At 44.8% G+C, this 22,157-nt stretch overlaps 1 protein-coding gene across 1 annotated transcript in view; it reads right to left on the bottom strand.

Moving 5' to 3' along the window:
* Window positions 1-21,607, bottom strand: part of GRHL1 (grainyhead like transcription factor 1) — a 51,719-nt gene extending 30,112 nt beyond the window's left edge. Inside the window, exons 1-8 of the mRNA XM_059405135.1 lie at window positions 21,421-21,607; window positions 18,019-18,205; window positions 15,198-15,268; window positions 12,463-12,853; window positions 11,419-11,495; window positions 9,827-9,983; window positions 9,537-9,648; window positions 8,495-8,589 (exon numbers count right to left, since the gene is read on the bottom strand). Coding sequence (XP_059261118.1) covers window positions 8,495-8,589; window positions 9,537-9,648; window positions 9,827-9,983; window positions 11,419-11,495; window positions 12,463-12,853; window positions 15,198-15,268; window positions 18,019-18,205; window positions 21,421-21,440 — 1,110 coding nt within the window. The 5' untranslated portion in view covers window positions 21,441-21,607. The remainder of the gene's footprint in view (window positions 1-8,494; window positions 8,590-9,536; window positions 9,649-9,826; window positions 9,984-11,418; window positions 11,496-12,462; window positions 12,854-15,197; window positions 15,269-18,018; window positions 18,206-21,420) is intronic.
* Between the last annotated feature and the right edge of the window lie 550 nt (window positions 21,608-22,157).

The raw sequence follows: 22,157 nt of genomic DNA, 5'->3' as shown, positions 1-22,157 counted from the left end.
TTGATTTCACATAAGTCACGAGATTTAGCTGATGATGTGGTGCCCTTCAAGACACCGCAGCTCTCCTGGATATACTCCCAGGCCTCTGGGAATCTTTATCATTTTCACCCAACCTAGTATTAAAATTCAGCTTAGTCAGATACAGATATTAAGTTTATAATTTTTATTCCTAGAATGTAACTGACCTACTAATTGAAAGCAGACACTTTGGAACAAATTCTAATTGAACTCTCTTCCATATCAGTCAGAAAGATCACTCGAAAACATCTCAAAGAAGCTCTTCTTAGTTAGAAACCTCCTGACATATGAAATTGCAATAGGAAGTCAAAAACAAAGTTTATTCTCACCCTAAATCCAAAGCACTAATTAACGGGAATAAAATCACCCTTTCTTCAACACATAAACGCCAACTGGAGCCAGAGCAAGTGGGAACCAGCGCCAACCAAGAAATCAAGACCCAGTTCTTGGCTGCAGTCTAAGTCGACAGGAACATTTATTGAGTATTACACAGAAGACACCTAATCCTAATCAACATTCCTCCTCCCCAACCAAAACCAAGCAAACAAAACCAAACAAACCCTGATTATCTTAGTTCTGTCTCATCCCCGTAGCTCCTACTTACTCCGTGTGTGCCGGCCTCATTAACCAAGCCCAAGAAGGCATCAAAGACTGAGTCACAAACCCAGAACAAGAATCCAGTTCTGCTACTGACTCATTGGACAGTCCTAGAAAAGCCATACTTCCCCCACTACTCTGATGGTGTGAGGTAATTCCAAACACCCTCCTACAGAATGATCGCAGCCTGAACTAGAAGCTTCCAAATGCGCCACTGGGGTTTGTGCTATTTCTCAGGCCATCGAACGACCATCAGGAGCTAAGAACAAGAGTTGGAGGGCTGAGAGTATGGAGGAGAAGGATCTGGGAAGAGCAGGGCACTAACCTAGTATCTTCTCACCTCTATGCAGGGTATCTCCCTGAAGAAAAAACAAGGCTCTCCTAAGTCCTCCCCACTTCTGTGGCCTCAGTTCTGCCTTCCCACGCCGCCCACACGGCAGTTCCGGTTTCTGCACAGACTTTAGATGGCCAGGGCAAAAGTCACAGACACAGAAAGAGAAAAGGAGAAGAAAAAGAGAGAGACAGAGACAGAGAAGGAGTTGGGAAGAGAGACACACAGAGACATGCTGGAGGTACCCACGTACTGACATCCCTGTGGCCTCGCCTTTAAGCAGGACCTGGTGAACTTAAGGACAGTTGGCAGATACAGTGATTTGGCACCTGTTGTCCCAAATAAGTAGGATGTCCGTTGTGAAATATGCGAACTGGATGCAGGTGTGACACAAGGCAAACACAGACCACATTTCAGCATCTCTAGGTTCAGAATGGGACAGGGAAACCCAGGGGCCATGAGGGCAGATTTGGCAGGCAAGCAGACTTCCAGTCAAAATTCCTAATTATAAGATATTTTCCATTTTGAAAAAAGCTAAAGAAAAAAGTCCCCAAATGAGTAATTAATGTAGAGAGTTCACTTATATATTACTATAGGATTTGGAGTCTTGCACGAAGATCTGCCCTGTGAAAGGAACCTGACCCCAAGGCCGCTGCTGCTCAGGTAAATCCAGCTGCTACTACTCGCTCAGGCCAGACAGCTCTCCGATTCGGCTTACGTGGAGCAAAACCAGTGGAAAGGACAGATTTATAAAACCACTTTAGATGGAATTTCCAGGAAGGACCTGGAGGAGGGTTGAGGTGACAAGCTGTCACAGAAGAAAGTTCTGGAGAGGAGCTCAGTGTTTCTTGACAGTGGCAGGGTGGTGGAAGGGGCAAAATTTGACCAAAAAGAAAAACAAATTCAAGTGACAGCACAAATGGCAGCTAAGTACACGGGATGCTTCAAACCCGTTTCACAAGATACAGGTTTCACCACCAAACCAAAGCTTTCTTCAGCTGCCAAAGTGTCTCCCTTGTCCAATGAGGAGCGTGAGGCGCCAGGCGCCTGCCCTCAGGCGTGTGCTGCAGTGAGTGTGCCCTCTTGTTGCCCGGCGCTCTGAATGTCCACCAGGAGTCAGTGCATGTTATTCCTCTGTCTGGACGAACTCTCGCTTAGACGCCAGAGGATACTACATGAAACACTTCCAAGCCAGAGTCCAGCGAAAAGAATGGTAACAAATTCCAAAGACAGACCTTTCTCCAGTCTGCCCCAGATCGATTTCTTCAAAGCCAACTTTCCAATTGCTAAGAATTTACTCCGTGTTGGTCAACTGGAGGCATTCTTTCCCCAACCTCCCCTCAAGAACAACTTCTTGTCATTTCCAAAACTGGTCAAACTCAAACTCTGCAGACTGTTCATTATCTATAAAGGAATGGGACTGTGTTTCTGCCATGAAAAAAGTTTATTTTTTACTCTGATAAATATGTACTTTCAAACCGCATGGAAGGAAACACCAGGAGTCAAGTGCGTGCCAATCTGGAAGGCTGTACGGAGGGCGGTCTCCTGCTCCCCTTGTGCTGGCCCCCCACGCAGACGAGAACTCGGGGATAATCCCATTCGATGGCGTCAGCCTTGCATTTGCTGAGACCTTAGAAGTCTCTTATCCTTTGTTTTAAAAGTAGCAATGCTTCCCGACTTCTATTCAGGCCAGGGAGGATACACTTTTGTTTGAAATCACCTGCCTGCGTTTAATTGCAATTGCAAGTAAAATATTTGACTCACTTCTCCCTCCTCCCTCCCATTCACGCTGGGAATTTAAAGTTGTGAAACAAACCGAACCTGTCCCTGCTTAATGCCACCAAACACGGCAACACCTCGCTTTAATAGAGCACTTAATTGATGCTTCACCGGAATGGAATCCCTATAAATGCGTGCTATATGCTCAGTCCAAACAAATTAAAAATTACTCTCACAATGAATTCCAAATATTATGCTTAGACAAAACAACAAACTGTTATTAAACTCATAAACCCGCATCCCACAAGAACCTACAAAAAGTCTTAAGTTCAAGTTACCAGATCGGCTACACCCTCTGACAGAATGAACTCTGCGAGCCTCCATAATCCCTCACCAGGAACTGCGCACTCTCTGCAGAGACAAGAAGACCAAAGCGAGATACCAGCGAGATACCAGCTCCGCATCCAAACACAGGCCCCTGCTCAGCACCCCAGTCAGGCAGCGCATTCTATTTTAATCCTCTTTCTTTTGCAACACGAGCCTCTCCAAGATACATAGAATGCTTGGCTCTGAGTGACAACCCAACCCTTCAGAATGGCTCGGTTGTTCCTTCTTAGAGTGGATAGGTCGTAATTAAAAGCACAAAGTGCTCTCATTGATGGGTTTTTTCCTCTAGAGAATGGAACGCTTTGGTTTTGCCCATCTCTGACTGCCTCCCCCCTTCGCTTCTCACTGACCATGAAGAGACAAAACGTTTTGTCACCCCCACAGATAAGATCAGGCCACCAAGGAGAAGACGTTCCATCCATATGCGAGAAATCCAGTCGCAGTGTGAAATGGAGCGCTGCTTCTGAAGGTCACCCGAAGATTCAGAAAGCCAGCGGGGCCCACTGGAGCACCCCAGGAAGCAGGCCAGGCTGCTTTAAGCCATGAATGCACAGACAATGAAACAGCCAGACTCCACATCTAACTTCCTCTAGCAGAAGCTCTGTGCTTGTCTGTCTGGCAGTAAGTGCTTTGCTGCTCATAGTTTAAAAAATCAAACATGGGAACGGTGGCTGCACCATAACGCAGCTTCTGGTGTAAAAATGTACAAGTCACGGGGGTCGGGGGGTCGGGAGAGGGGGGTGGGGTTATGGACACTGGGGAGGGTATGTGCTATGGTGAGTGCTGTGAAGTGTGTAAACCTGGTGCTTCACAGACCTGAACCCCTCGGGATAAAAATACATTATACATTTATTAAAAAATTTAAAAATTAATTTTAAAAAATGTACAAGTCACTATTGGAACAAATATGTTACATGTTTTGTATCCCTGGGGTCCACTACATTTTTAAAGGGTTTGCTTAAAATTTGGGACACCTGGGTGGCTCAGTCAGTTAAGAGTCTGACTCTTGATTCTGGCTCAGGTCATGACCTCAAGGTCGTGAGATCCAGCCTACCTCTGGCTCTGTGCTCAGGACGGAGCCTGTTTTGGATTCTCTCCCCCCTCCTCCCCCCTCCCCCCCCACACGCAGGCGCACCCACACAGGCGTGCAGGTGCACTCTCTAAAGAAAACCTTTAAAAATAGAAAGATCTGCTTAATATTCATGGGCGTCACAGCTACATATAGGTGATCAAAGAAAACCCGACCTTGGCTTTGGACCGTAGCTCTTTTCCTGTTGCCAAACTGTCTAGGCAATTATAACTCAGTGTGTTCCCAGTCCATCAACAGAGATCCCTTCCTGTTAGCGGTCCCCTGAGTCCAGGGGCTCCCTCAAAGCTGGCTGGCCCAGTTTCCACCTGATTCCAACACAGCTATAATTTCTATTTCTCTGTAGTTAAACATCACCTACCAACAATCAACATAAATTATTTCCTGTTAGCAAAGTGCTTTTCTACTAAGGACTAAGGGAACTTATACAGTGAAGCAATAAAGCTACTCTATTAACAAGAATTAACGCACTTTTAAAAATTTTATTTTTTTAATGTGATCTCTACACCCCAACACTGGGGCTTGAACTCTCCACCCAATATAAGAGTCGTAGGCTCCACTGACTGAGCCAGCTGGGAGCCAACTAGACTTTTAAATACTCCCCCCTGTCCAAAACGCCTTCTGTCCTTTTCAAGGTCTAGATTCTTACATCCTCGGACAGCCTCATCGTGATGACCACGTAGCAAACACGTACTCATCTAGGGGACTAAGTGCTTTCTTCTGGGTACTGAGCAGGTAGCACTACCTCGTTACATGTGAACACGGAAAAGGGCCCTTAGCACAGTGCCTAGCATTAAACAGGCATTCAAGGAAGTTAATTCTCTCTCCCTAACTTCTGTTTCCTTTATTTATTCTAGATCTTCAGGCTTTGAGAGGTCCTTACTTCCTATCACAAACCAAATCTCAACACTGTTGTAAACCCTTCATTTATAATTCCAGCAAGAAATAAAACTCCAGGCCAAGATGTGCAGCCTATCCAGAATTAACCACTGGATTCTGGAAATACTGTCACTGGAACAGGACAGACAGTCCCAATTTATAAATTAGCAGTGTCTCCAAAGTTCATCTGCAAAGTGGTGTAAACACCCTTTCTGTGATGTTATATTTAGGATCTCAAACTCTCCCACAAAAGCCCATGGGACTGCCAACGTACCTGAATGACGACACCAGGGTCACAGCCTGGACTGAGCACAGTGCCTTGGTCCTGGCGGACGGTAGCTCTTCGCTGCGTCACGAATCCCCGGGGTGGGGGATGTGCACAGCAGGCTCCAGCCAAGATCTCTATCCAGCCCAAGAAGGCGCACACCTTCCCCGACCTTCCTCATGCGCCCTTCTCGCTTCCCTGCCCTCTCCCACGTGACCGATGCCCTCAGAACTCCCGGATTCTCAACTGCAGCCCCTCACCAGAGCTCCATTTTTAAGGTTTCAAAGGCGGAGGCTTCTTCCTGCCAAAATTACCTGCGATCAGCTGTACATCTGAAGGGAAGAAATCTGACCGTAAAGGTATTCCATGGGGGAAGATGAGTGTCTGATGAACCTGCACTTGTCCAGAGATTTCTGCCTCTTTAAAAGAAGCCTGGCTACCCAGACAAATCGAACTTTGTGTGGAAGACAGGAAAACGAGCTGAAACAGGTCTGCACGGCGGAGAGGTGAGGGCCACCTGGGGGGCTATTCCTAAGCTACCTCAGCTTTTCAGAGTCATTTCCTCCTCCTTGCCATTTTGAAAACTTGTCATTTTTTTTTTACAGCCTCCATAATGTCTTCGAGTTTCTAAAGGAACAGCAGGTGCGTGATAACACAAGTACGTGACAATATGACGGGAGTGGATTCAATGAGTCCAGCTTGGCAGCGTTCTTTCCAACCTGGAACATAAGCCATGGCGTTCGGGATTCCTATGTCCTCAAAATACAGTCACCCCCAGAGCGAGCTGCAGAAGCTACGGGAAAACTCAGATGTCCACACAGGGCCAGAATTCTGGTTTTACTCATCCTGGCATGGCCAGAAGGGGATATTAGATTTGTTTCTAAAGTGTTTTGGGGAGCAGGGGAATGGCACACATCACCTCTTACGTTTATGGGAGAGAATGAACAACAAACGTATTCTAAATGAGAACAAGAAAAGTGGGCAACAAAAGTGGATACTTTTGAAAAAGAATCAAAAATCAAAAAAATCTATACAAGATTCTGCACGCATACTCGTTCACTCTAGCTGCCCTGGGGCATCAATTACTTTAAGTGTAAAAACAGAAAACATCCACTTGGCCAGGGAAAGCCAAGAATCTGGACACTGAATTCCAACACATGCTTGAAGCTGATGCCTGATACCAGCATCAAAAGGCAACAGCCTCATTAAGAAATGGCACAAACGCTTTCTGGTAGCAGGCAAAGGCTTAAAAACCAAGTCAGTGTTGGGGGTCTGGAAGGGGAAATGAAAACTGAATTTACCTCCATCCATGAACAAGCAGCTACTAAGGCTGCTTAAGACACCCCAACAACACTTCTCTTTACTACAAACATGCTGAAGGTCGCCAGAATGAAAGCAGCCATTATCCTGACCCGTCACCTGGGCTTTCGTTACCCCCCGAAGAGGAACACGTCAGACAACCGGAGCACCCCGCCCACATGCTGGGCCTTTCCACCCAGATCCCCAGGCACTCTGACAAGTGCTTATTAACCTTGATGACGTGCCAATGAGAAAGAGAGTTGGCCACCACAGCCTTTTTATTTTCCTGGGGGGAGAAAGGGGAGAAAACCGAGCTAGTGAACTAAGGGACGAAACCCAAGGTTATGGGTAAATCAGAAAAGTGGATTCAGGACTTAAGGGTTCCCGATCACCACCTCCACAATTTCTCAATTAGTCCCTAATGGCAAACAGGAAGTCTACCTCTATTTTGCTTTAAGAACAGAAGCTCTCGGAGGGCACAGGGCCAACTGTTCTTATAGGCTGCTTGGGATTTAATCTCAAAGTAACTGTAGCAACAATTACATAAAATGAAGTTTCCTTTTCTTCCTAACAACTCTTCTATAGCGAATTCCCGGGTTACTCGAGCGCCAGACTGTGGACGACGCACCCTGAGGACACCTGTGTAGGACCAAGGGGGTCGCCTCATGCGACCATAGTAAGCCCCACTTCCTCACACTGGCAGACCCTACCCACCACGTCCTCCACTGAAGACACACTTTTGCCTTAGACAGGACGCCCCCAGGAAGAAAGGACGATGCCACAAAGTTCACACGGTTCACAAGAATCCAATCACAGAATTTTTTTTTAAAGCAACCGTAGGCAGTAAAAAATGAAGTTATGCAATAAGTAATACCTAATGCTGTCTTATCTGTCATTGCTAAGCTTCCTACTGAATAAATAAGAGAAGAAATTCTCAAGGTAGAGGACAGGTAGGTGGTCGTGGCTTTGCACCTGGCCCCTGACGAAGGGCAGTGCAACGCACACGGCAAGTCTGCGACAGTACCCAGCGTCAGCTCCGTGCCAACCGCCCACGGACGTGTCTCCCCTGTGAGGCCTGAGCTCCCGAGTTTTTAAGTAACCCAAAGGAAAAATTACCTACGAAACCCCTGTAATTCCACGAAAGAGGGATTATACTGAAAGAATGCTGTGGGAAGGGCAGAAATGACTCAAGGACATGCTGAATTTTTCTGGCAAGGACCAAACACTCCAACTAGAATGATCCAAATGATCACGTGAATTGGAGGCAACTCTTCATGAGGAAAAGTGCAGAGAGAAGACCCTTACTCTAGCTGAATGTGAAAGTAACGGCAGGAAAGTACTGCTAACGAGAACTTGTATTTAAGAGACTTTCTGAAGAAATTCCAACAGCTTCCTGGGCAATTGTTTCAATAATCCACATCCCGGGCCCGCAGGAGGGAGGAGGGAGATATTAATGCCTCTCTGCAAATAAGGAAAAGTCAGGTGCCCTGACTCCCCCGCCCCCCGCCACTCTGCAGGCTCACGCACTGCACCACACGTGCAGAAGGAGGTCCACAAAGACTGTCCTTTTTGGAGGAAAGAGAGGGACAAGGACAGTTTTGTAACCTCTGGAAGAAGCTGCACTTACAAGAGAAAGTCAAGAATCCAGCTGACTCTGCTAGGTTAGAAGAAAGGGCATAGCTGATGAGACAACAGCGGTTTCTTCTCCCAAAGTCTTGTCTCATTTTCACACACCTCATGACTTAATGGCTCTCACCTATCCTCTTACCGAGTTCATTCTCGCTATTACTTAGCGAAAGAATAAAACATGCAAAACCATTAAAAAAAAAAAAATCAGTTGCCAAATCATTAAGCTCCTCCCACTTTCCCTCCCACAGCTGGAAGCGGGGGAGCCCGGGACTCGGGTACCTACCTTTGCTTCATCGTTAATGTCCCAAGTGAAGGAAATGGCATTATATGCAATCTCCTCAATGTTACTGATGGTGTTGAAGCTTTCTTTATAGTCAGCTACATGAGTGATGAAAAAGAAAGGGAAATCGTGATTTCTGGTTCCAACGTTTTCCATATTATTGCCTCTGAAAAACTTGTATGAACACATTGTTGTATTGAAAAAGGTTCAAAAAGATGAAAATAAGAGTCACAAGATTTTCAAAATACAGGTAAGCTTAGACCTATTTAATTTTTCCCCATTATGTCAAAATTAAGATATTTAGGACTAAAAGTTTACATAATTGTCCCAAGGTCGCAAAACTAGCTCAGAGAACCAAGATGAGAACTTAGCTCTTTTAAATTGTTTTGAAAAGAGAACATGAACTTTACAAAAGGCAATAGAAGTAACACTGAGATTAAGAGCCATCTTGTGATACAGATGACAGCTCTGTACCAAAATTTCTACATGGCAAGAAGAGCCCTTCTCATGAAGCCCCTGCATTAAATTAAACACGGTTCTGCCCAGATCTGCCGCCACAGCCCAGCGGCTACATCCCTGGGTCTCTTGGAAGACAGAAGAGCCTAGCAGTACAGCTCATCAGGTAGCCAGGGGAGATAGCTTAGGTAAGTGCCCGCCAGCAGTATTTGCTTCTGCTTGTTTATTTAGGGTTTTTTCTCTACTTCACCATCATCTACAAATAATCAGTATCTCTTAAAGAAGACATTCCACCTCAAAAACTTTGCAGACCAAAGAGCAGGGCCCTCTTACATGAGCCAGCTCTAGAGCTTCTGGTCCAGAGTCATCTGGAGAGCCAGCACTGCACAGGCCACACGTCCTTATGAAGGAAGTAAGTGAACAACACTGATTCCAGGAGGCCGAGAACAGGGTTTGGAACAGATCAGTAGCTGGCATAAAAATTCAAATGCTTTCGGCAGGAAGCCGATCGCTCTGCCAAAAATAACTGGAATTAGAAAACTGGATGCTTACACCTCTGGGAATAAAAGCAGGCTCCAGAGCTCCTCACCTATGTCAATGCACCTTTGTTTGGCCGTGTGCTGCCGTGAGTGCCAGTACTTCCAGTGCCTTAACTGATCTTCTCTGCTTTTGTCTTCTGCAAAAACCACCATGATCACACTCTATGAAAGAGAATGGATTATGATATAAAGATGCTAAAGGGTGAGTATCTTCTGGAAATCTTACTTAGTGTTCTATTTTACAGTTAAGGCTGTAAACTGCCATTTTAGATCTTCATTTAGATCTAAATGAGAGCTCTGACGAGCTTTCCTGGAGAACAGAGCCAAGAGCAGAACGTACCCGGACTTTGCTGATGGGCCGGTGGATCCCCTCGCTGCCGCTCACCTCCTTCAAGGTGACGGGGTAGAACTGCCCTTTGTTCAGGTAGGTCATGGTGCTATCTCCTGGCTTCTGCCGAAGTGATTTTGAGGCTTCTAGGGTATATTCAAAGTTGTTCCTAAAGAACAAAAAAAAAGCCACAGCTCTCTAATCCACTCTTTCAGAAGCTCTCTTTATAGGTCAGTGCGATCTCTGAAATGCTTCAGTGTGGATGTATGCAAATAGCCAACTACCAGGAAACATCCAACTGACTGTGTCATATTATAAACAGCATGTGCTACTTCTGGCACAATAAATATAAGCTAAAGCAACACAGATATTCTCAAATCTCTCATATGCAGGGCTACAAAATGCCTACTAGAAATTCTATGAAGTGAAAAGGTTAAAAATTAGAAGTTTAGAAGCTAAGGGTATTAAAGATACTAGCAGCTGAAAAGGACTTTGGAAGGAAATCTCACAAGACATGCTTCCAATTTGGTATTTACCCAGCAAGGGCTGCAAACAGGTGGCCCGGTAGGTCTCTGATTAAATTCGATTTGGTCTGCACAGCACTCTTTTTGAGGTTTTTGCTTGGAATTTCAATGTTTTGTGATGGGCACTGCACAATTCTCTACAGTCACTATCACCTTAAAGTAACATGTATATATCTCCCTTGAGTTAATAACCTTCCTAGAGCAGAGCTCGAGAATTACACCTATTTTTGTAAATAAAGTTTTATTGGAACACAACCGCACCCTTCTTCGCGTGTAGTCTACAGCTGCTTCTGTGCCGCAGTAGCGAGCTGGGCAGTTGCAACAGAGCCTGTAAGGCTCACAAAGCTTCAGTATGTACTATCTGATCCTTTACAGAAAAGGTCTGCTGACCCCTATCTTAGATCCTACAGGTATCTGAGTTTGTGACTCCTGTACCTTAAGGCAGGTCTTTAAGGGAAGTCTCAATTCCCATCAAATCCTAGACTTAAAAAAACAAAAACAAAAAAACCTGGTTTTACTTCAAAGCACAACATACAAAAGATGCGTAAGACTAAATTATAAAATGAAATCCTAAATGCCTTAAAAAACATCCGAAGGTGTTCGTACATTTTCATAATTAACTTGGAAGATACTCATATTGCTGGCATGAAGTACAATTTTGAGGTTTTAAAAGAAGAGGTTGTCAGGTCAGAAAAAAGCTGACTTCATTTATTTCACCACAAGTGAGGCTAATACAAAATAAAAGCCTTTATCCACTTGATGTTATTTCTGAATTCTCACAGAATTATATGTTCTTGGAAACGGAAGGGCGCACAGGGATCCAGTTGAGTCCCCTCGTCTCTTCTTCTAGACCCCATTCTACCACCATCACATAAAGAAACTGAAGGAAAGAAAAAGCACCAACACCAAGAATTAAGGAAACATGAAACACAGTACAGAGTTCAAAATTAAGTGCACTAAAGCGAATGTCCCTCTAGCAAAGATAAACCACCAAAGCCACCTCTGATTTTCCAACATCAGATTAACACAAAAAGTCATAAGAGCTGAAAGTTAAAAATCAAATTAAAAGACAACTATTACCCAGAAACACTGTCAAAAACATAGTCCTCTGAATTCATGCCAGGCATCCGCAGGCTGAGATCCGAGGGGAAGAAAACCTGAAATACGAATGTGATAAGCCACGACTATTTAACTGGTTATCAGGCTCACTAAAGACCGACACGTGCTACAGCACACAAGTATGTGGCTCACGGCTACACACTACTCATTCGACATTCATTTGAAAATAAAAACTTTAACTCTACAAAAAAATTCTGAAGGAAAATCCACGCAGGTACTCCCCCAGAGTGCTGCCTTATCCCCTGTTCCCAACTTCCCCACACATCTCAATTCTGTTCAAACTCTAGAATCTGCAACCAAGATCTCATGACTTTCAGGGCTCATCACAGCAAGTGAAGCTACCCTATCAGGTCTGTACCACCAATGGACGGACTGAGGCACTGTTCTCAGATAGAGCTACGATTCTCCTCCTAGTGCCCTAAGCAAAGGGATATTCCTTTTCCCCGTGAGACATTAAATATGGCTTTAAACATCCTTACTCCCCAACTTTTTTGTGGTGATGAACCACAAAAGTGTTTGGAGTTAAACTGTAAATTTCACACAACGCATGCCTCACCAACATCTACTGCCTCCCTGACTCTACTACCAAGCAAGAGAGACCCAGAAAATCCATGAGAAATCATTTTATATTGAGACCAATTACAAGAATCTTGTTCTGGTCTAGGGCAAAAGCTGAAAACAGACTTCTGTGGAGATATCTGTTGTTGATGGAAGATTACATATGGGGTTTTCTTTCTCCGACAAAATCACTTAGCTGAAATCATAATTGTTAACTCAAATGCTGGTAAGATTAGCCATGTGCCCTTGATAATGATTTCTGGTTTTGTAGGTTTAGTTTACAAATTATACCCATTGGCCTTTTCTCGTAAAAAAGAAAAGAAAGTCTTTTGTTCCTAATCCATTCATTTCAGTCTGAGTTTCAAGCTTACATAACAAGGAAGAGGCGGAACCCAATACTTAGACAAACACACAAACGTCTTAGGAAGATGCTTGCATTTCCTGTACCTCCTGAACGCCTTCCTTGAAGGTCTCTGAGAAGGTAGAGTCTGGAGTTCTCCTTTGAGCATTTGGAGGTTGAGCACCAGAGCTGAACTGGTCAGCATTAAGGTTCCGGTCGAAAACCACCACCCGCTCAGCAGGCTCAGGATGATATACTGCCGGAGAGATTCCCACAGCAAAGCCATGGGGCTGGGTTTCTGTCTTGATGGAGTGGGTAGGCATTGTTGCTATGGAGACAGTGACTGTTGTATCAGGAGCTGTTAGATGGCCTCTCTTATCAATGCCCAGTTGGTTGCCATGGGGAAGGACAATGTTAAATGGCACATTTTTCAGTACTTGCACTCTGTTTTCTCCAGCAGAAATGAGGGACTGCTCAGTCACATTTGGTATGCTGTTTCTTTAAGAAAAGAAAAGAAAACTCTGTTTTCAAACTTAATGCTGATATAGTTCTTTGACAATTTTTATTTTCCTAATGGGAATGGGCCATTGGGTCCTTTGCAATAGTAATAATAGTAATAGTAATAATAATAATAATACATTTGGGAGAAACCAAATAAATAGAAAATGGCAATGAAAACCCATTACTAGAGCAAGAAAAAAAGATTTCATGGTTAATCAGTCATAAAATCCAAAAGCATCAAGTAAAATTTCACTTGAAATCTAGAGAACTCAGAGCTCTCCTCCACTACGCTGTATTTGCAAGAACCCTAATACAGTGTCATATTTCACTCGAAGCCCGAAGCAACAAACGTAACCGGCTAGAGCAATATGGTGCTTCAAGCACAGACTCTAGAGTCATTCCTCCCTGGTTCAAATTCTGTGACCAGTGGGACGCTATCTCATCTCTTAGTAAGTACGTGCTTGTCTATAAGGTGAGGGTAGTAATGCTATCTATCTTTCTGTTCTCACAAGGTTGTGACAAGGATAAAATGAGACAACGCACTGAAATGTGTATGATGATGCCTGGCGCACAAAGGCTTGAGAAGTATGAACAGTTATCTCACTTGGCCACCACGTTTCCTAGGACCTACACTTATCTGGCTTTCTCTACACCAAAAGAAAACCAATGGTTACATTGTACAGGTTGCTATACTTGCATAAAATTACTTTTGGTTTAATAAATATCCTGGGCAACAGAAGATGACTTTTAGTCCAGGGTGAAGTTAGTGAATTGTCCAAAGCCCCCTCAAACAATATATGCTGATATGTTTAAGAAAAAAAGCAACTTGGCAGTTCTGGACATTTCAGATCAATAAAATGTTCAAAACTTGAACCATAAATTCACTCCCAAGAATTTCCTAATGAAAGAAAAAAAAAAAAAAAGGAAAAAGCTATCTAGAAAGTGGTTTGTCAAGGCTTTGTAGCAGTTTAAAAAAAAAAAAATTATAGAGCCTTAATGTCAGGATAACTAAGTTTTGCTTAAAAACTATACCAAAATTGGGGCACCTGGGTGGCTCAGTGGGGTAAGCCACTGCCTTCGGCTCAGGTCATGATCTCAGGGTCCTGGGATCGAGTCCCGCATAGGGCACTCTGCTCAGCAGGGAGCCTGCTTCCTCCTCTCTCTCTCTCTGCCTGCCTCTCTGCCTCTATGTGATCTCTCTCTGTCAAATAAATAAATAAAATCTTTAATTTAAAAAAAAAAAACTATACCAAAATTAAATAAACAATGAATTTACAAGTTGGAGAAAAGGGAAGAGCAGATCAAACAGGAAGCATTATGTTAGTAACTGCTGAAGCTAGTAATCATACATATATAGGCTTATATTATTTCTCTACTTTTGTTATTTGAAAAGAGCCATAATAAAAATTAACAGTAAAAACAAACAAAAAAACAAAAAAACCTTAAGATCTTCTCCAAAGGGTAATTCTCAAGATTAAATTAGCAACATGGAAAACACTTATGGAAAGTAGAACACAACCTATTAAACCACAACCACATAGAATGTGCACACATACCCAAACAGTAAATAAAGAAATCATAGAGACAGTGGGATTCTGAGTGATCATACTTTCTTTAAAGATATTTTACTTCCGGGGAGCCTTACGAGGCTTAGTCAGTGATGCTCTAACTCTTGATTTCAATTCAGGTTATGATCTCAGAATTATGAGATTGAGCCCTTGTTGGGCTCCAGGCTAGGTGTGGAGTCTGCTTATGATTCTCTCTCCCTCTGCCCCACCCTTCTCGCGCTTTCTAAATAAATAAATAAATAGACAAATAAATAAATAATACAAATAAATAAATATATATATATTTATTTCTTCTACTAATAGAGCACAGGGAAATTTACAAGTTGTGTGCAGATTAGTTTTCACGGCTATAAAGTCAAGCCTTAATACTCTGAAAGTTTTAACCTAAATAACCTAAAATAACTTCAACAGGAGTCTGGAATATAGCTGCTTCATTAAGTTTTACTCAGGCCACTATTCAAGATCATTGGTACGTAATCTTTTTTAAAGGACCCCCACCTTTGCATCAAATGCCACACCCTTCTTAAGAGAAACTCAGACAAATAAGAGAACAGTTCGCTTACATCATCACTAAAAACATCCCTCCACAGGCAAAGCAAGCATGCAGAAAAGGCAAGTATTGTCTAAAGAAACTGGCAACGTCTCAGAACAGAATCCTAATTACCACCCATCTCTTCCACTAAATCTTTTCCATTTGAACCCCCACTTTATTTTTGGCAGAAACCCGTGAAAATACAATACAGTACCATTTCACGCTTTCTATGAGACATTACCTTTTGCTGTGATCTGGCTCTGGGGGCTCGACATCTGGCTTTGCTGTCGATGACCTCCTCTCTCTTGGAACCTTAGATATTAACAAACAAGACACAATTGAGTTCTCACTTAGTGAAATACAGATGCAGCCTCTTTTCAGTGGAGTTCAACCACTGATAAGTCTACTTGATCGCCCGCCAGATGCCCGGCTGTGGGGATCCGCGACGAGTGAGACCGTGTCTGCCCTCAAGAGCTTACACATCTTGTCACGAGGTTAACATGTAAAAAGTGACGATTCCTTCATTGCCAAATTAACCCAGGGCATCCCGAATTCACTCTGTCATTGAGTTTGGATTTCATCTCTTAAAAAAAATACCTCTGGCTTGTTTTTACCATTTATCTACGCTACGGAATAAAGCAGCTACTGAAAACACAACCGGCCTCCCAGTGCTCTCGCCCTTCTGTTACTCTTCCTTTCAGATCAAATGCACAATCGAAAGACTCAGCCATGCTAACAGTTCATTTCCAAGATCCAAGTGCTGGCCTCAAATGATAAATTTCTTCAAATACGCTGGGATTCACATTATCTGGAACCCAGAGGACAAACTGAACTCAGTTTGTTCTATGCTTTTCTTGATTCTGTTCTTCTTTACACAGGAGATGAAAACAGGCTAACATTATACACGTGTACCCTAGACATCAACCCGCTGGAGAGTAATTCCAAACATGTGCTCCAAAACTGCTAAATGTTTGAAACTGTTTCCAATGCGAACCTATGGATATATTTATCTTTAAACACAAAATAAATTATTTCATGTGTTAACAAATGTGTTTTTAAATCTTCACTGAAGTTATTTAAATCATCATCAAAGAGGGTGCCTGGGTGGCTGAGTCCGTTAAGCATCTGACTCTTGATCTCAGCTCAGGTCTTGATCTAAGCGTTGTGAGTTCAAGCCCCAGGTCAGGCTCTACACTGGGAGTGGAGTGTACTCAGTTATTATGTAAAAAAGACAGATGGTTATATCCAAAGAACTGAAACAAATCAGTTCATTTAAAAAAGAAAAGAATGCTACACCTGTCATAAGAAACCTGACATATTAGTACTAAGACTGTCACCCCTAATAGACAGACATAGTGACTGATCTCCTCCTAAGATGTAAAATACTTTTAGGACCCTTTACTTAAAATACATACACATACAACCCCTGCAATCAGAATCATTACATCAGTCTTTCTGGCACTGAACTTGTTTGTTTTCTCCCATTTTCAAAAAGTTTCAGTTAAAAAGATGTACTTCAAACTTAGGAACTTGTGATTTTTACACTGAGTCAAGAAAACAGGACTTGAGAAGAAGAGATTTATCGTAAGTTCCACTTCGAAGGAATTCTTAGGCTCTCCTTCCCAGGCAAAGAGATCGCCCAGCGTCATTAGTTACTACACAAGTTTCACTTCATATTTAAAGGAAAAAAAACAAAACTTACCCCAGTCTCTCAATCACAACAAGCTGGACACGCGGCCTCAGACCAGAAAATAATGAAATCGTTTGTTTACGTCCCGCCCTAATTTGGTAATCATGATCAAGCCATCTTCTTTGTTTTTTTCCCTCTGCATTTTTTTAAAGAGTTTATTTATTTACTTAACACACACACACACACACACACACACACGGAAAGAGAGAGAGAGAGCACAAGCACGAGGAGTTGCAGGCAGAGGGAGGGGGCCCCACAGGAAGTTGGATCCCAGGACCCTGAAGGCAGCTGCTTAACAGACTGAGCGACCCAGGCACCCCCGCCCTCTGCATTTCTTATCTTCAGGAAAGAATACGATGCCATAATGTAACAAACCATAAGCAACTAGTGAATCCAGGTGAAATTATCTGAGAGTTAATCATCTGATTAAATTGAAGTTTTCTCTATGTCTGGAAGTTTTAAAAACAAAAATATGACAAAAATCAACTGTGACATAGAGCCATCACCACATACTACTATCGAGCAGAAAGAACGCCAACAAGTCTAGCAAGCAAAGGACATTCCATGGGAGACAGCACGGCATGCCGAAGAGGATGACTTTAGCGTAATCCAGACCAGGCCTCAAATCCTGCAACACATGCTAGTTGTGTGACCTGAGAACTTAATTTTTTCCTATTTGCAAAACAGCGGTCACACTGCATATTTTGCAGGCTTTCTGGAGAGATCAGAAATAACACACATGGCAGTAACATGCTTAGCGTGACAGAGGAAACCAGTAAGTGGTGACCAGTGACGAGGACACAGATCTTCAGATAGGAACATCACACAAAACTCCAAGCACAGAAGAGGTTATATTTAAGACTAATCCATTGAAATAGAAACAGAACATATTCTGATCTTAGAAGTAGAAAGTCCAAGACTAGAAGAACAGCTTTCCTTCATGAATCCTTCAGTCAAATCAAAGGCTCTGTGATATCACATAAGGCGAGGAAATCATTCTGATCACATCAGAATAAAGGTTAGAGCACAAGGAAATGAACCACTGTCTACTCTTCGGGGCACTACGAAATCCCTTTGGTAAAACGTTCAGTCTCAGTAAGACACATCTCCCATCTTCTTTTATAGTAGCTTCACCCTCCAGATCGAGCTAGAGCAGCTGGCTACTTCACCCATTTTAAAAACAACCCTTTGATTCAATGATCGTAGGTTTTCGGCTTTGAACCACAGTAAGTCAAAGCACTCATTAAACTATTTATAGTCACTAGAGACGCAACTTGCTTTACATTCTACCAGCAAATTACTGTTTTATATGCTGTTGAATCAAGTGCATCTCGGACGGTTGTTAGGTTTTTGAAAGAGGAGGCACATCTACCTTGTAATAGTCATAGAGCAAGCCCAGGGCGGCCGCACTGTCTTCGTCTCCATTGATGCTCATCATCGCCTTGGTTGCCGCGGTGAGAGGGTTCTCCAGGAAAGACTTCCAGGCTTCGTCCTCACTAGTGTAGGGGCGCCGCTGTGGATAAAGGGCTTCATTCTGAAGAACTAAGACTGGCCGTTTGCTTCGGAGAGATTAAAAACACACATACGGCTAGATCTCACACTTTTTACTGCAAGGCACCATAAGCTAATTTTTAAAAGACCCAAACAATCAATTCCTTGATATTCCAGTAAAAGAGCCCAATGACCCACCCCAGCAAACGGCACCGAGGCGAGACCAGGAGACAAGCCACCTGAATGCACACCGACGGGGCCCCCAGGTAAGATATACGGGACTGGGGAGCCAGGGAACGTACAGTTAACCTGCACACATGACCCAGGATATATAACTTGGCAAAACAAAACAAAACACTCCAAGAAAATGCCAGGCTATTCAAATACCTAAGCAAACAAACACAAGGACAAAGTGAGGCAAAACAGAACATTCATTCTCCTCAGACATCTGCAGTCAGGACTGTACCCTCTTAAAGAGAGTAGACCTGGTTCAAGCATCGTGCTGCTACATGTTACTTCCCTCTTTCTCCTGTTGATACCAGGCCTTAAAAACTTTCCTACCCACAAACCAGGGAGAGAGGAGGAGGGGGCGGAAAGAAAAGAGCGACTTCGTTTAATCCTCGGGGGTATATGAGAAAGTTAGAATATTCTACTGATTACCACCAGATTGAGCATGGAATGTGGCCAAAGGGGGCTGTAAATCAATAAGCAGGCATAATTTTCTGGCATGGGAGTTAACTGTTTATCTTAGAGATAAACACTTAAGAATCCACAACAATAAATAAGGCCACTGAACAAAAAGAGCTTTTTAAGAAAATAGGTGGGAAATCTGTTTTTAAAACTCTTTACTAGATTTTCACACTGGGCAAAAACGGTTTCATTTTAACACTGTAGTTGGGTGGGAAAAATCCAGAAAAATCAACAGAGATCTTAGTAAAGTCTGACAGAAGATTCAGTTTTAAAGATTAAAACAAACATTACTGATTCCAAAAACTTGAAATGTCAACAGTCTCAACAAGTTTTCAGTTGGTACTATTTAACAAGTCAATAAGGAGAAAAAGCGGAACACAAACTCCAGCAAAATGAAGTTGTTTTTTTTTTTTTAAGGGAAAAAAAATTGTTAATGTTCAAAACTACTCTGAATTATCAGTATTCTAACAAGCAAATTTAAGGATCAGCTCTCATTGCAACACACAAATGAAATATGTAAATGGCCTAAAGGTGACCTACCTACTCTAAAAGTGAATGTAGAGATTGATTATCTTTTCAAGTAATCAACAAAGGTTAGGGTTTTGGCAGGCAGGCCCTTTAGAAACAGACACAGATTTTTTAAAAGAAGAACATCTTTGAAAAGGTGTGGGAACATGGGCCAACAACTGAATTTATCCTCAAAATTCGGTCTTATTTCAAAGCCAGTGTTTTAAACTCATGTCTAGGCATAAAATCCAAATACTGATTACATTTAGTAGGCAAAGCAGTTTTGAGGGGGGTATACTATTCAAACACAAAACAAACATAATGACGTTTATTTAAAAATGAAGGCTGTGTGTACAAATCTCAAACTCACAATAAATAAATGCACAAAAAGGCATTCCCTACACCATTAGGAGCAGAGTATAACAGCCACTGAATCAGTGGTATCTTGGGGTGATTTACTGGTGCGCTGCTAAGCTATTATTAATAGTGTAATAGCTACTTCCAGAAGATTATGACAGCACTTGGCTCATTCAATTCCAGTAATGCTAGTTTTTCAGCTTCTCTCCTTCTCCCACCCCCATCCCAAATTTGTATAGGCAACAGAAAATATTTTTTGCAAATGGTTTTGTTTGGGATCACCCTGGAGGTGTCTTGCATTTCCAAAGTGCGCCTAGGGCCAAAATTTTAGCTTTGGAAATTTGCCTTATCTAAACCATAAGTCAAGAAATAAACAGTCAGCAGTTGCCTGACTTAGGACTACTTCCTCATATGACAGTCAGGCAGTTGCTCGTCCCTAAAGGCCCATCACTGCCTTTGGTTAAGTCTTAAACTCTTCATTAGTGATCTCTCGAAAGACTTCTGAAACACACTTCAAGTGATTAATTTAACTGCACGTTCTACAACCCAAGATTAATCCATTTAAGATATCCCCTACACAACACCTAACCTTCCCAAATCAGAAAAAGAGCACACTTAAATAAAATGATCCTTAACAAATAATTATAAAACTGGAATGGATGATCTCTCATCTGGATTTACTGATCTGCCGTAGAGGGTTGGATTGGGTGCGATTTACTTTTTTCCTAATAAATATTTTGTTTTGCAACAATTTCACACTTACAGAAAAGGTGCAAAGAAAACACTGAAGTATCCCTCCCTGCCCCCCCCCCCCCCCCCCCGCCCCTGTGTCCCTCAAAGTTAACATCTTGCATTACCACCTTGCATTTGTCAGAAATACTTCTTTGATCACAAACTCCAAAAGTAATACTAGCACGGTACGTTCTGTTTATCACCCAGATTTCGAAGATTTCATCCTCTTGATATGTTCTGAGGATTTTTAATTACGGTAATCTGTAATTACCATCAATGATGCAAGTGGCAAAATAACTCCTACAACAATTTTCTCACTCACACAGCCAGCCAGCGGGGAAAAATGCCAGGACAGCAGAGCACTTCAACTTTTCCCTAAATTTCTCCTTTCTGGAGTTCTGGCAGGCGGACTGGAGGAGAGGGCTGGACGACAACGGGCTGATTACCCGAGACCTTCCTACCTTCCCAGCGGGGGAGCCGGTCCCCAAGAGCTCCGCTGGCCCCCCTGAGCAAAAGCGACCCCGAGGGGGGCCCCCGCGCGGCGCCCCAGTCTCCCACCCCGCACCTCTGCCAGCAGCAGAGCCAAGATGGGGGGGCGCCCGCGGGGTGGTCCCCCCGACGAGGCCGCTGAGGCCGAGGGGGGGCGAGGAGGGAGGTGTCCCCTCTGGAACTGCGTCCCCAAGGCAAGGTTCTGACCCGGGGGCTTCGGTGGAACAAAGGGCGGGGGGGGGGGGGCCGGGGGGGGAGGGGCCGGGGGGGGGGGGGGGGGGGGTCCCGAGGGCAGAGGCCGCGGCGGGGTAGAAAGCGGACGGTGTGACGCGCGCCCCCCGCCCTCCCTGCGCGCTTCGCGTCCCCGTCCCCGCCCCGCGCCCTGCCTAGCCCCCCCCGCTCGTCCGGCGCCTCGCCTCTCCCGGGCCCGCGGCAGGTGCCGCTGGCCGGGCGCGCAGCAGTGGCCTGAAGCCGCACGGCCGGACTCGCGCGCCGGCGCCTCACTCACTTGTCGTACTCCTGTGTCATCGCGCTTGCTCGCCGCTGCCGGGCCGCAGAACTGGACTTTCGGGTTGGGACAGTACACCCGATCCGGGGGGGAGGAGGAGGCGGCGGCAGCGGCGGCGGCGGCGGCGGCGGGTCCGGAGCGGCGGCCCCGACGGGTTGGGTTCGCTTTTCTCGCTCTGAGCCGGCTCGGCGCGGGCTGCGCGCTCTGGACGCCCAGGCTCGACCGCCCATTGGCTGGCGACGCGCCGGGCCGGGGCGGGGCCTCGGGGCCGGGCGGCCGACGACGCCGCCTGATTGGCCGGCCTGCGGGGCGCCGGGGCGGGGGCCGCGGCTCCGCGTGGCCGCGTCTGTGCGGCGCGCCCCGCGCTGTCGGCCTGCCTCCGGCGGGGACCGGCGTGGCCGCGCGGCTCCCGGCGCGCACCTCCCGCCGCTCCGCCGGCCTCCGCGCTCTCACCGCCCGGGGCCGCCGTCGCAGCCCTCGGCCGCTCGCCTGAGGGACGGGCGTGCCTCGGCGCCGCCCTCTCGGGCCTCGGGGCCGGGTCCTTCCTTCCCGACTGGCCCACCGAAGCCCACCCCGCTTCAGCGACGGAGCCTCCCGGGCCGCGGTGCGCCGCTCGGCCGCCTCGGGCACCTTCCCTGCCCGGGTCCGTGACGCGCCCCGCCCTCGTGCCGCCTCTCAGTCCGCGTCCGCGCATTTATGAGGCGCTGGCTTTTACCTGAGAAAGCTCGGGTGGCTGC

This window comes from Mustela nigripes, chromosome 7 (assembly GCF_022355385.1).
Source record: "Mustela nigripes isolate SB6536 chromosome 7, MUSNIG.SB6536, whole genome shotgun sequence".
NCBI lineage: Eukaryota > Metazoa > Chordata > Mammalia > Carnivora > Mustelidae > Mustela > Mustela nigripes.
The sequence above is the reverse complement of the archived record's forward strand: the minus strand, read 5'-3'. Positions and strand labels throughout refer to the sequence as shown.